The 13198-nt window shown below is 43.0% G+C and overlaps 1 protein-coding gene across 2 annotated transcripts in view; it reads right to left on the bottom strand.

Annotated features, from left to right (window-relative positions):
* Positions 1-1474: 1474 nt before the first annotated feature.
* The window catches only part of LAPTM4B (lysosomal protein transmembrane 4 beta), a 69181-nt gene continuing 57457 nt past the window's right edge, over positions 1475-13198 (bottom strand). The window contains exons 7-8 of one of the 2 annotated variants that reach the window (XM_082364471.1): positions 3537-3578; positions 1475-2674 (exon numbers count right to left, since the gene is read on the bottom strand). In XM_082364471.1, the coding sequence (XP_082220597.1) occupies positions 3567-3578 (12 nt within the window). In that variant the 3' untranslated portion in view covers positions 1475-2674; positions 3537-3566. The remainder of the gene's footprint in view (positions 2675-3536; positions 3579-13198) is intronic. The other variant, XM_082364469.1, reaches the window with a different exon arrangement.

Here is a 13198-nt window from a genome sequence, read left to right on the forward strand (position 1 = left end):
TCTGCGGGACAATAGGATAGGGTGGGGCAGGGACAAGGACATCAGACTCAGGGGAGATGCGGCACATGTGTTTATGTAGGAAGAAGGTGCAGGAAGGGGAGTGACTAGTCTGTTGGCCTGAAAACTTCCACGTGATGTGGCATTCTGGAAACCTGACTGGCTTGTGCAACGGAAGCTTGGTTCCTAGGGTGGGCAGACCCCATTAAGCCAAAAGGTGTATTTTCCTCTTCTCTCTGTCCAGCAAACAGACTTCAAACCCTCCCGCGGGGCTGCTCATCAGTGGGCCCACTGGCACACCTGGTGGTGCTGGACCTAATGTCCATGACCTTAAAATACGGTTTTGGGGGGTCAAGATGAAAAACCCCGAGGAACCCTCAGTCAAGTGACCAGAAAGTATACAGGCACGAGAGCAACTGAGGTAATTAATGACTATTTTGAAAGTTTCTCTGTAGACAACAAAATAGAAGAAAGGAGCAGGATATTTAAGTGGGGTTTAAAACACATTTAAAAGTAAGGTATATATCTGGATTAGCGATAAGGACACAGCGAATTGCTGAGTGTGCTCTGGAAGGTCATTTTAATCCAAGCATCACAACCTCTCCATAGTGGAGACAGGAAGACAATTCCTTGCTGTGTAGAGGTAAGTAACGCGGGCAGCTTTGGAGCTCAGCCTGGGTTGTTATGTCAGAAAAGCCCAGCAGCGTCATGACATCCTGGTGTCTGTCGTGCTATTGAGTGTCACGTGAACAAGACCCTCTCCGAGGACCCTACATAGAGTCTCAAAACCAGCACTCTTCTCCACTTGACCATGTGCCATTTTTCCTATTGTAAAAAAATTATTAGGCAAAGCACTGGAAAATCATGGGGAGTAACATGCAAATAACTGTGATTTCCTACATGCCTTCCACAGGGATCAGTGAAACTACCCGATAGGCCTTCCCCATACCTAACAACCCTCCATGTGTTAATCTTCTGGGTATAAAACTTCAAGGAACAGAATTTCCGAGGTTGAGTTTATAAAGAATACTAATGTGATACACCAAAAGAAATGACTGAGGCTGATTCTCAGGGATAAAAGTCATCCCCCTCGTCTCTTATTTTATTTTACATTTCCAAATTATCTGAAATACCTGTTCAGGAACAAGCCAAAACCACTTATTTTAATCTCCCTTGGAACACAGTAAACTCTGAACAGCTTATTAAAACTGCACTGTGGACAGAAAGCAATCCTATTCGAAGCAGCTGAGCTGGCAGAGCTTTGGCAGAGGAGGGTTTGGAATGCTGGAAGCTCCTGTCCGCTCCTCTCCATTTCTCTTGGCCTAAGATGCTCTGATTTTACCAGCACTGAAATATTAAAAAGCACGTATGTGTGAGACAAGCCATAAAACCTCCTCCTTAGGCCAAACCGCGTGTGTCTAATGCAGCCCCACGTGGGCAAGAAGGGTTCCCAGGCACAATCACCAGAGTCAAAAGGTGGTTTTCTTGGATGTGGGCAAATCTCACTTTAATTGCAAATGGCTTCATTTACAGCACATTCAATAATGAACAAACAGGAGAGCTGTGACTTTTGAACATGTGAATATATAAAAGTCCCTTGAAATTCAGGTAGTCAAGATAAGGGCATTTCACAAGGAAAGCACCCCTGCCACCTCCCGTCTTTCCGAAGACTGTTTTACTCTCATTTTAAAAGATGACAAGGCATACTCAGAAGTTCAAAGTAGTAGGATGTGCCTTGCAGGGAGAGAAGAAAACCTCTTTTCAGATTGTTGGGTAAATACCTATCAGCAATTGCACTTGACAAAGGCTGATGGATGTCCTCCCTGAGTCAGGCTAGGGCAGAACACTTAGTGAAAGGGGGCTCTGAGCGGGAATGGGAAGGAAACTGCGAGAAAGGGAGCTCCTGATACCACACAGTACCAACCCGTTCCCCTCTAACACGCCACGCCGTGACCCGAGACATGGGTGTACAAGAGCAGCCGGGGTAGCGACTGACTGTCCTCATTGCCGGGAACTGACAAAGGGTCTCAACTTAGCCCGTGGACAAAATCCTTGACCAGCGAACTCAAATTGTCACTGAATTTAAATCATAAAGGATCTAAGGAAATTCTTGTTTTATTTATGTGTATATGTGGACTCCTTACACGATTCCTCTTCTCCTAAGGGTTTGTTCTAGACACTGGAATGGCCCAAGAGAAGCACTGTATAATTCTGATTTTATTTTACGCTTTCAGAAGAGAAAGGAGGGAACGGAGAGAACAGTGACACAAATTCTTCAACTCTGGGGCTCAGCACGTACAGCGGACTCCTCGGACAGAAGGTTCATCCGGATTGCTGGGTAGTTTCAATGCCGAGGAAAGACTAGGGGAGCCCACCGCACCCGCACAGAAAGAATTCTACGGTTGCTCTATCACAGTGCTCTAGCTAAAGCGTACGTTTCAAACTACAGAGAGTCTCAACTTAACATCTAAAATTTTAAATTGTAGCATTTCAGCAACACGTAAGCTCAGAGAGCTCGTCTCAGAAGTAAAATTGAAGAACTATTGCTCTGATGTACGGAAGTCAAGCTGTCGCTCTCAGCTACGCCCCACTGCCAGGCTTAGGCAGACACGTAAGGCGGTGGCGGCTCCTTGGTGGCGCCATTCACAGTGGCATCATCGTACGGGGGTAAGAGCACCTGGGAAGAAGAAAAGACACAGGTTAGTGTTTAAAGGTGCACACACATTCCCCTGAGCTTTAGTTTTAATTGAACTTTTCCCATAACCTGTACCAATATCAATTTTCCAGCGAGTGGCTAGACTTTGATGAGAGAGTTTTTGAATCCTTAAAGAAGCAGAGGGAAGAGACTTTTGCACCTTTCTGAGTTTTCCAAACCCTGTCCACTTGTACCTGGATGACACAGTGCCTGGGGGGGTCCAAAGGGCCTGTGTCTCTAGGACAAGGAAGGAGGCGGTGGTGGCTCTAAAGAGGAAAAAAGGCCCCAGGGTGACGTGTGTGTGTGTGTACACACAAATAGGGCAGGCGCCTGATGGACCAAGGGGCCCCTCATGGTGACACCTGAGCAGTGGAGTGGGAAGCACAAGGGCTTTGGTACCAACCTGGACTCAAAGCAGGGCTCAGCCACATCTGATCAGCAACACCATGGGTAGGTTAGCTAACCTCAATATCTATGCCTGCATAGTCGGGATAGCTGAGAATTAGAGGTCTAAAAAATACCTAACATACTGTGTGATACACACCTGACACGGCAGATGTTATCTGTAAACGGCTAGAGAGGAACGAATAAGTATCAGCATTAAGTTGATTAATAACGTTTCGGATCACATTTCAAGTATAAAAACAATTGCATGTAATTGTTTATGAACTGTCAACATAAAAAAACGTTGGCTGACTTTGGCTTCCTTGAGTAGTTACAAAACAGAGAGAATATCAACTCGATATGATTAGCCTTTATTCAGTCAACTAACATTTATTATACACCTACTATGTGACAGTTCCTGCCCTTAGGAAATCAGAGATGAGATGAGTTAAAACCTTACTCAGCTCGGGCTTCCCTGGTGGCGCAGTGGTTAAGAATCCACCTGCAAGTGCAAGGGACACGGGTTTGAGCCCTGGTCCGGGAAGATCCCACATGCCGCGGAGCAGCTAAGCCCATGCGCCACAACTACTGAGCCTGCGTGCCTAGAGCCTGTGCTCTGCAACAAGAGAAGCCACTGCAATGAGAAGCCTGTGCACCGCAATGAAGAGTAGCCCCCCTACTTGCCACAACTAGAGAAAGCCCATGCACAGCAACGAAGACCCAACGCAGCCAAAAAAATAAAAAATAAAATAAAACAATGAATGACCAAAAAATAATCTCTGAGGACTAAAATTATAGGTCATGTTCTACTTCGCTGTCTGGTAAACAGCAGCTACTCAGTGAGTAGATAAACACAAATGCATTATATATCTCAGCCACACACCACTTTACTTCAAGCAATATTCAATACAACCAAAACTCTAATCAAAGTACAGACCCTTGGAGTCTGTCTTAATAGGATCTCAATCACAGTGTGACTGATGGTGGAACTCTCTTCGACACAGATGGAAAATCCCTCTTGTCAATGACCCCAGAAGGGCATCTGTTCATTAGGAAGATTAGCATCCATCTATATATAGTGTCTCTTAGGAGCTCTTATGCTAGGTGACATGTGCTGGTGGGAGAGAAGCTCAGCATTCATTTCAATTCAACTCAACAAATATTCGAGGGACTCTTCATTCCCAGCTACATCAACATACAGAACAGTTGGAGGGAGAAATAAATTAACATCAAAGGTTGTAAAGTGTAATACCCTGGAATAGAAGTGATTCCAACTGGCCATAAATCTGCAAGTCATTAAAATTTGGAAAACTAATTCCATCAAATAGTAAGAAATAATAAAACGCTCAAGAGGAAAGAACTACTTATTGGGAAAAATAAGAAATGTTTGCATACTATGGTTAGAGTTTTACTGTAGTATCAGAGTTAAGGCACTAAAGGCTTATTTGGAATTGTACAGTTTGCTAGGACTACATTACATGTAAGTTACATAAATGTCTTTAGACAGTCACAAAATTATGTGCCAAATTTTATGTGTGTGCATTTATTTTCCAGGGGAGAGTGTTCAGAGCTCTCATTAGATTTGCAAAGAACCATCCAGAGATTCTGGGGTCCAGGACTGAGGGGGGAGGGCAGTACAAGGCACAAGGTAAATTGCACCAGAAGTCTGTCCGCCAGCCCCGCATCCTAATAAGGTTGAGGTAAGTTAAAATGAAATCAAGGCCCAGGATGACAGCTGTGTGGCACCTCATCCACCCTGGAGCAGGAGGAGAAGCCCCAGCAAAGAAAGAGGACTGACCAGTTATCTCACAGAGTCAAACATTTGGAAAATATTAATAGGTAATTAACAGATCTCATAGATCAGGGTGAGGTAAAAGGTTAAAAACTTGGCAGCTGAAAAAACAAGGCAAATGTTTGCTCGAGGAAAACAAAAATTGTACAAGAAAGGGAATGTACGTGACAGAGCTGTGCACTGAACAACAGTCGCATAATCAAGGTGAACATTAACTGGTGATGTAACCGAAAAATTTGATGTGACTGTATTAGGTGGATGAAGGCAGTGGAGAGAATATGGGGAGGAGAGTAAAAGTTAAATTCAATTCAACACCAAGTCAAAAGGTATCTCAAATTGATCATCGAAAAATTAGTAACACAGACATATTATTTTAAAATATGTAGGTAATGGAGGTAAATACAAGAAACAAGTAAGAGTTGAGTGTTTACGGCTGGGGTGAAAAGTGGAGGATAGGCAAGAGAATGGCAGAGGACCATTGAGAAATAAATCTTGGGAATTCCCTGGCAGTTCAGCGGTTAGGACTCGGCGCTTGCATTGCTGAGGGCCCAGGTTCAATCCCTGGTCAGAGAACTAAGATCCTGCGAGCCGCGAGGAAAAAAAGAGAGAGAAAAATAAATCTTTCACTAGCATGATCTTTAGCTATGTACATGTAATACTGTGTTAAAAATAAAAGTAATATTTAAAAAATAAAAGAATAATCATGGCAGTCTTGAAGGAAAGAAGTCGTCGGTCATCAAGGGGCAACTTTCAACCTGAGGACGGTGGGCAGGCTCAGAGCCACCTCGTTCCTCTTGCTTCTTGGCTGGTGGGTGACATGTGTATTCGCCGTGAGCCTCTGCAGGGGCCTGGAAAACGTGCTTAACTTGCCCCAGATGCCCCTCTCTACGCCGGGAAGGGTGGTGGGGACTGGACTCGTGCAGTTCAGACGCTAACAAAGCAGCCAGGGAGGACCTCGCGGTTGGAGGTCCCTGCCTAGGAGGTGAAATGTGTTTTCATGGAGCAGCTGGTCAGGACCTGGCCACTTGTCTGCTTGAGACTCTCCTCCAGACCCATGAGACCCAACCCGATCTCGGGTGCCCCAAATACCAGTGGAAACTAGAGAACGACGATGCCACGAGGGGCCCCCAGGAGACAGATGTGATGAGCTAATACCTGCTTTTCACGCCACTCACGCCCAGGCCAACAGCAGCCCAGTGTCTGGCTCTCTCCCATCTAATTTATTTCCATGACTCCCTAGGACGGCAAGTTCATTACCAATCAGACGCCTCTTCCCTATGATTTTTCTCTCCTCAAATGTTTTTCTTTCTTTGTATGTCACTCCATACAAAGCCCAAACAACCCCAAGCTCAAGTTAAAATCACTTCCAACATGGAGATCTGAAATAGTCTAGCCTCGATTACTCTCTTCTCCTCTGAGTTATGCTGTGCAATTGTAGTATAACAAATTAATTTTTTAAAAAAATATTGCCAATTGTCCTCTATAGTGACTGTAGCAATTTGCAGTCTTTTTTTTTTAACTTTTTGGGTTTTATTTATTTATTTATTTATGGCTGTGTTGGGTCTTCGTTTCTGTGCGAGGGCTTTTCTCTAGTTGCGGCAAGTGGGGGCCACTCTACATCGCGGTGCGCGGGCCTCTCACCATCGCGGCCTCTCTTGTTGCAGAGCACAGGCTCCAGGCGCGCAGGCTCAGTAATTGTGGCTCACGGGCCCAGTTGCTCCGTGGCATGTGGGATCTTCCCAGACCAGGGCTCGAACCCGTGTTCCCTGCATTTGCAGGCAGATTCTCAACCACTGCGCCACCAGGGAAGCCCAACAAACTAATTTTTTAAATAAAAACACCAGTTAGATATTTCCATATTCTTTATAGATAATATGAAGTCATAACACTAGAAATGGCAGTAACTACAGTACAGCACTCTGAACTCAGACACAAAACCACTCTCTTAAAGCACTTACATAACTGGCTTATCAATTAAATTATATGCTATCTTGTACTATTATTAACTGTCTTGTAAACATTTACCTTTCTCCTCTCCAAAAAGTTTCTAAAAGGCAAGAGTCTTACACTTCCATAGTCCTTTCTTAGCACTGGTTTTTAGACAGAGGTGTGTCCAAATTTGAGTTCTATCATTTCAGCTCTATGGCCATGGTCAAATTCTAGAGGGAATACGGGGTGGGGGGAGTCAAAATGAAATGAGACTTGGGTTCAAATTCCAGCTCTGTAACTCAGCAACCCTGGGGTCCTGAGCAAGTTAGTAAATCTACCTGAACTTCAGCTTCCACACTTATAAAATGGAGACCATGACGGATACTCCTCAAAAGACTGTCGTAAGGATGTAAGGGAGGCGACATACCTAATGCACCAAGTACAGGCTGAGCACTTGGGCGCTCAATAAATGGCAGCAAGTCTCCAACTGCAGCAAGATAACCAACGCGGTATTATTGTCCAACTAGTTCAACTACACACCTTCCTTAAGAAAGTGACCCCAGTAAACACTACTCACAAATTGATTCATGTGGCTCAGAAAAGGAGTTCCTTTTCCCTCTCAGGTGGCTGCAGGAAGTGTGAGAGGCTAACATTTAAGCTGCTCTGAGCTTAACTCTTCCTTAACAAAAGTAACTGAATGATGAGAAAGGAGACAAAGTGGACACCATTTCTACCACAGGCTGCAGGTCTGCGGAGCTGTGGGCACCTCTCACATAGTTATAGTTCTAAAAGCCAAAGTGAGTGTGGTTGAAACACCATGTCCGTCCATTCACTCCTCACCCCAGGACACCCGAGCAGCCCCCAGAGGGCAGCTGTTGTGCCAGCTGCCGGGGAGGCGGAGATGGAAGGCTGGAGGATGCCCATCCCAGGAGTGGGGGAAGCGCACGTGAACTGTCCCAAAAGACCGAGAAACACCTGCAGAGGTGTAGGTGGTTTGCTTTAGTTAGAGACCTGGGTGTGTGAGTCGAGATTACAAGCGATGAGCCTGGAACAACAGGCGAGATCCCAGCCAGGCTTGCAAGCAATGCCAGGACGTGAAAATTTCTTCTCTAACAACCAGCCGTCCTCCCCACCGCGAGGGGGATGGGAGCTTTGGTGATGTTCATGTGTCAGAGCCTCCCGTGGGCATACACAGGTGTGTTTTTACAAAACCAACTGCCCTTCTCTCTCCCTTAAGCATGGACAAATAAAATACCACTATAGGGCTTCCCTGGTGGCGCAGTGGTTAAGAATCTGCCTGCCAATGCAAGGGACACAGGTTCAAGCCCTGGCCGGGGAAGATCCCACATGCCGCAGAGCAACTAAGCCCGTGCTCCACAACTACTGAGCCTGCACTCTAGAGCCCGCAAGCCACAACTACTGAGCCCACATGCCACAGCTACTGAAGCCCGCATGCCTAGAGCCTGTGCTCCGCAACAAGAGAAGCCACGACAGTGGGAAGCCTGCACACTGCAACGAAGAGTAGCCCCTGCTCACCGCAGCCAGAGAAAGCCCACGCACAGCAACAAAGACCCAACACAGCCAAAAATAAATAAATAAATTTATTAAAAAAAAAATACCACTATAAATAGAGACGTCTTTTTCCTTTTGTTTTTTTGGCTCCTTTGCGGGGCAGTGGGTAGGAAGCAAGGGGCACAGTATTCATGAAAGCACAATAGCTCACGAGACCCACAGCTGTTGATAACACATCAGTAACAGTCCCTCAAAGCTGCTTCACAATTAAGATGAACTTGGCAGGATGAAGTTATCGCTCCACTCCCTTCTCTGGCCTCAAGAAAATATTAGAACGCGAGACTGCATAGCTGAGACTGATGTTGTTATAGGGATAATCCTAAAGCTGTCCTTATTTATTCAAAGGACAAAAAAAAGCAAACCACTGGCAAACTTAGATTTTAAATACTACCCCGCAAGTCACAAATGACTGTCACAGAGCAAAGTGGAGTGACATTACAGTTGAGAAATGCTACAGTTATAAACAGCAGAGCCCCTGAAGACTTTTAAATCCAGGGATGACAAAACCAGATTTGTTTTAGATCCATCTGACAGCAACAGAGAGAAAAAACTGAAGAGAAAGTAGAGTTCAAGGCTAGAGGCTAAAAGCCTAACTCTAACAAGTTTAAAGATGACTCCTCAGTTACAGGCTTGGGTGATTAAGTGGACATTGCTACCATTCACTAGAAGTCAAGAAAAGAAGCAGATACGGAAGAAACGGAGTGAGCTCTGCAGTGTGATCTCTCTCTGGAGATGACCACAGGATGACTGGGGACATGGGCACGGAGCTGATCTGGGTCACAAAATCTAAGCTACTTCCTTCAACTCAGTAAAAAAAAAAAGAGAGCAAGACAAATGATTTGTTAAATACTGTTCATTCATTTCATCAACAAATGCCGGTCGTACTATGTACCAGGCACTGAGGATACCACACCAACTGACACTTGTAAGGTCTGAGCCAGCAGACAGCTTATGTGCTAGTGGAGGAGTCTGATAAACAGAGTTTATCTTCCATGGCGAAGTGCAGAGCTTCTCAACCGGTGTCCATTCACTACAGTGTGCCATACAAATGTTGCAATTTTCTGTTTGCCACCATGTTGAGAAGACTGGGGTACCCTGGGGTAGTAGCCGAGAGCATGGGCTGTGGAGTCAACTGTGTGGGCCGACAAATTTCCCAACTCGGAGGCCTTGGGCCAGTCACTTCTTCAAGCCTCAGCTTCCTCATCTGTAAATGGGGACGATACCAGTCTGTCTCACAAGGTTAATGAAATGAATAAGCCCAAGTAATGTGCTTATTATTAGCACAGTACATGGCATGCACTAAGGCTCAACAAATCTGAATTTTATTCCATACATTTGTGAAAGGATGAGATGGCTTGCTGTATTGATCACGATATAAAATAAGACAAATGAATGTTAAAATGACCCAGAAATAAGGCAAAATAGAAATTTTTGGGGTTATCAAGTTTTTATTTCTATATATGGATGGATGGATACATATATACATATTTTGACAAGTATAGAGAGAGAGGGAAAGAGGTAAGTAAGGAGGAGGGGGGGGGTGTGTGTTATTTTTTTTCTGGCAGTAAACTAAAACAGGACTTTATAGAATGGATCTTTGTATAAAAGATAGTTTATTATCTTTGCATAAGAGCTTTAGCTGCGGGTTTTCAACACGTTAGCAACTATTTTGCAAGTGAATTATTCTCTTATTGATTTCCATTATAGTTTGTTAAATATAAGCTGGATTTAGAACTACTGGCAAAATGATAAATATGGGAGAACGAAAACTTTCTCAGGAAAAAAATATCCTTATAAAAAGGACCAAAAGATTAGGTGCTGCTATTTGCCATCCCACTTGCAGGAGGGGAAAGCTCTATGCAGGCCCTAAGTAGGGTTATTAAATTCCTTGGGATGGTTCAAATAGTTGTCCTACAAACACCTAGAAAACTCAGCTTAAACTGCCACGAAGGCAGGGGTCTGTGAACGATATGGGCCAAATCTGGCCCGCTGCCTTTTTTTTGTATGGCCTGAGGGCTCAGAATGGTTTTTACATTTTTTGAAAGAAAAACGTTTCGTGATGTGTGAAAATTATATAAAACTCAAACTTCAGTGCAACACAGCCACACTTGCTTGTGTATGTATTTTCTACAACTGCTTTCACACTACAACAGCAGGGTTGAATAGCTATGACAGAGACCATATGGCCCGCAAAGCCTAAAATATTTACTATCTGGCTTTTACAGAAAAAAGTTTGCCTCCATCTGCACGAAGGAAAAGCATTACCCTGAATTCTGACCTTGGAAGATGTGATAATATCAGATGTGAAAGTACAAAGCCCCAAAACAATCGTGTCATTTAGAGGCACCTGAATCTTCCAATGGTCCATTTAAATTAATCCCAAGTAGCCAAAATATTTTTTTCCTTTACCATTTGTTAACACCCCTAATAGTCTACAATGTACCTTGTTTAAAACAGGCAGCGTTTACATTAACACCACATTTGCCTACTTAGATGTGAGCTTCCTTTACTCAGGCCAAACAGGAAAGGGGAGATAGGTGAACCATGAATCTCCAAGATTAACTGAAATAGCCATCTGGGCATTTGCGATAGGATCATCGCCAACAGGAAGTTTGGGCTTATCTTTAAGGCATTTAGAATAACTGTTTCCAAACTTTTAAAATAACTCTACCTATAATATATACCAGTAAACGCACACATACACATAACCATTTATTTATGATTCTAAGGTACACATTTTTGCACATTTTAACGCCTGAATTTAGGCTGTGCCTTGTAACTGACAGCACCTAACAATAAGAAGAACCTAAGATAATGGTGCAATTTACAACCAATGGCATATTGTACTCAATTCAACACACCAGGAGTCGGGAAGAACATAAACAAATTTGGAAGATCCTAGTGAAACCTTCCCCCACCTACAGAAGGAATAATTTCCAAAGACAAATAAGGTGGAAAGTAATTGCATCCTCAATTCACTGAAGACCCAGTATAAACTGTCCTCACCTGATTTTATAGGAGGAAGTCATTATTTCCCTTAATTCTCAGCAGAGAAGCTACTCAAATTCTCTCACAGATTATACTTACAATATAGAATTCATACTTCAAATCTTTCGAATAGGGTCAAAAATCCTCGCTGGTGAGATATTTGGGCAGGAAACACCAAAATAATACCGTAGCCCAAATTGAAAGCTAAGATGCACTAAAATATCTAATGTTCAAATAAATATATCTAAAGTAACTATATTTAAAAATACATTAACTTTATCAAAATCAGTATCTTAAGAACTACATTTTTATCTAAAATAAAACTATATAACTATTGAGGAAGTAGAGGGAATGCCCTATCACAGGCAACTCAGCTGCTTCCTCTCCCCCAAGCCTGAATGTGCTACGCCACCTACTGTGCACATCTCTTTCGGGATGGGGTTCTATCTACCCTGTGTGTTGCACGGGCTGCCAACCAGGCCGTGCCCAGCTGACTGTGCTCAGTGGCTGCCAGGGTACTTCGGCTGGAAGGACTGCTCAGAACCTCAGATCTCAGACTCCCATTTTACCTGTTCTCCTTCCCCACACACTTCCCTCCCTTGAATTAACGGAAAGGGAGAAATATCTTCTGCTTTGTTTTCTAGTATTCAAGAAATTAATCGCGTAATTTCCTATTACAATCTAATCTGTTGTCTACAAGCTTTGCTTTTTCATAGCTGTAACTGTAACGCAAAATTCTATATTCTTTTAAAACATCATAAGCCTTTTAAAAACATCATAAGCCTTTCTTCTGCTGTTACACTGCTCATAATTTTTATGGCAATAAGGACATTTTATCAAGTGGGCATACCCCTATTTAATCAAACTGGTTCCCAACTACTAGACAATGAAATTGGATACTTTTGGGTTAAAAAACAATGCTGCATGAATATCTTATACACGTTTTTTTTTTACTACTTCCTTAAGATATATTCCCAGAAACTTTCTTAGAATGTTGAAAAATAAAATAAAATTCAATGTCTCCTTTGTCCCTAGAGTAAAATCAACATGGATTCTATCTTGGACATGTGGGATAAAATAAGTCAAGTTCTGAGTGTGTTTTAAAGTAAAACACAATGAAAATAGAGGGTGATTTTATAATTGATTAACTGCAAAGCTACTCTAAATTTTTCTTACTTGCTATTATAGGAAGATTACAATTGAACAATTGATTAATATCCTTTATTCATGTTCACAGTGAAAACTGGGTTTATTTGAACTGTTCTTCCAGAACTTTTAGGTGTCAATTATCTATGTGTTGATTTGACTGCTCCAGTTGTTCTCTGGATGAAATAACTGGAAACTTATATGGGTCAGAGATAATTTCCATCAGATTAGTATATTTTTTTCAAAAGCTGTATTTTACTGAAGGAGGGAAAGAAACACGAGCTGAGTTAACATTGCACACTGTCAGCTTGCAGCATGGAATATGTTAAAGCAGGGGAAACGCTTTCCAGAGGAAATCTCAGCGGGCATCCAGTCCAATCTTATCCACAATGCTTTTCTATTAGAACCAACAGACAAGTCTGTCTGAAGCCACGTGCACATATGAAGCTATTAGGAAAATGCGTGGGGCTGAGTTACAGAACGGAGGGCTATCTAACACAACAAGGGAACTACAAGGACCTACTGTATTGCTCAATATTATGTAACAACCTAAATAGGAAAAGAACTTGAAAAGAAATAGATATATGTATATGTATGTATGTATGTATGAATAAATAAATAAATAAGGCACTGCCTTGGTGTCACCAAGTTTACTTCTAACTTTTCTTCTACCTCTTTCTTTAATCCACCCTCCC

The sequence above is a fragment of the Balaenoptera borealis genome, assembly GCF_965194805.1.
Source record: "Balaenoptera borealis genome assembly, chromosome: 17".
NCBI classification, from domain to species: domain Eukaryota; kingdom Metazoa; phylum Chordata; class Mammalia; order Artiodactyla; family Balaenopteridae; genus Balaenoptera; species Balaenoptera borealis.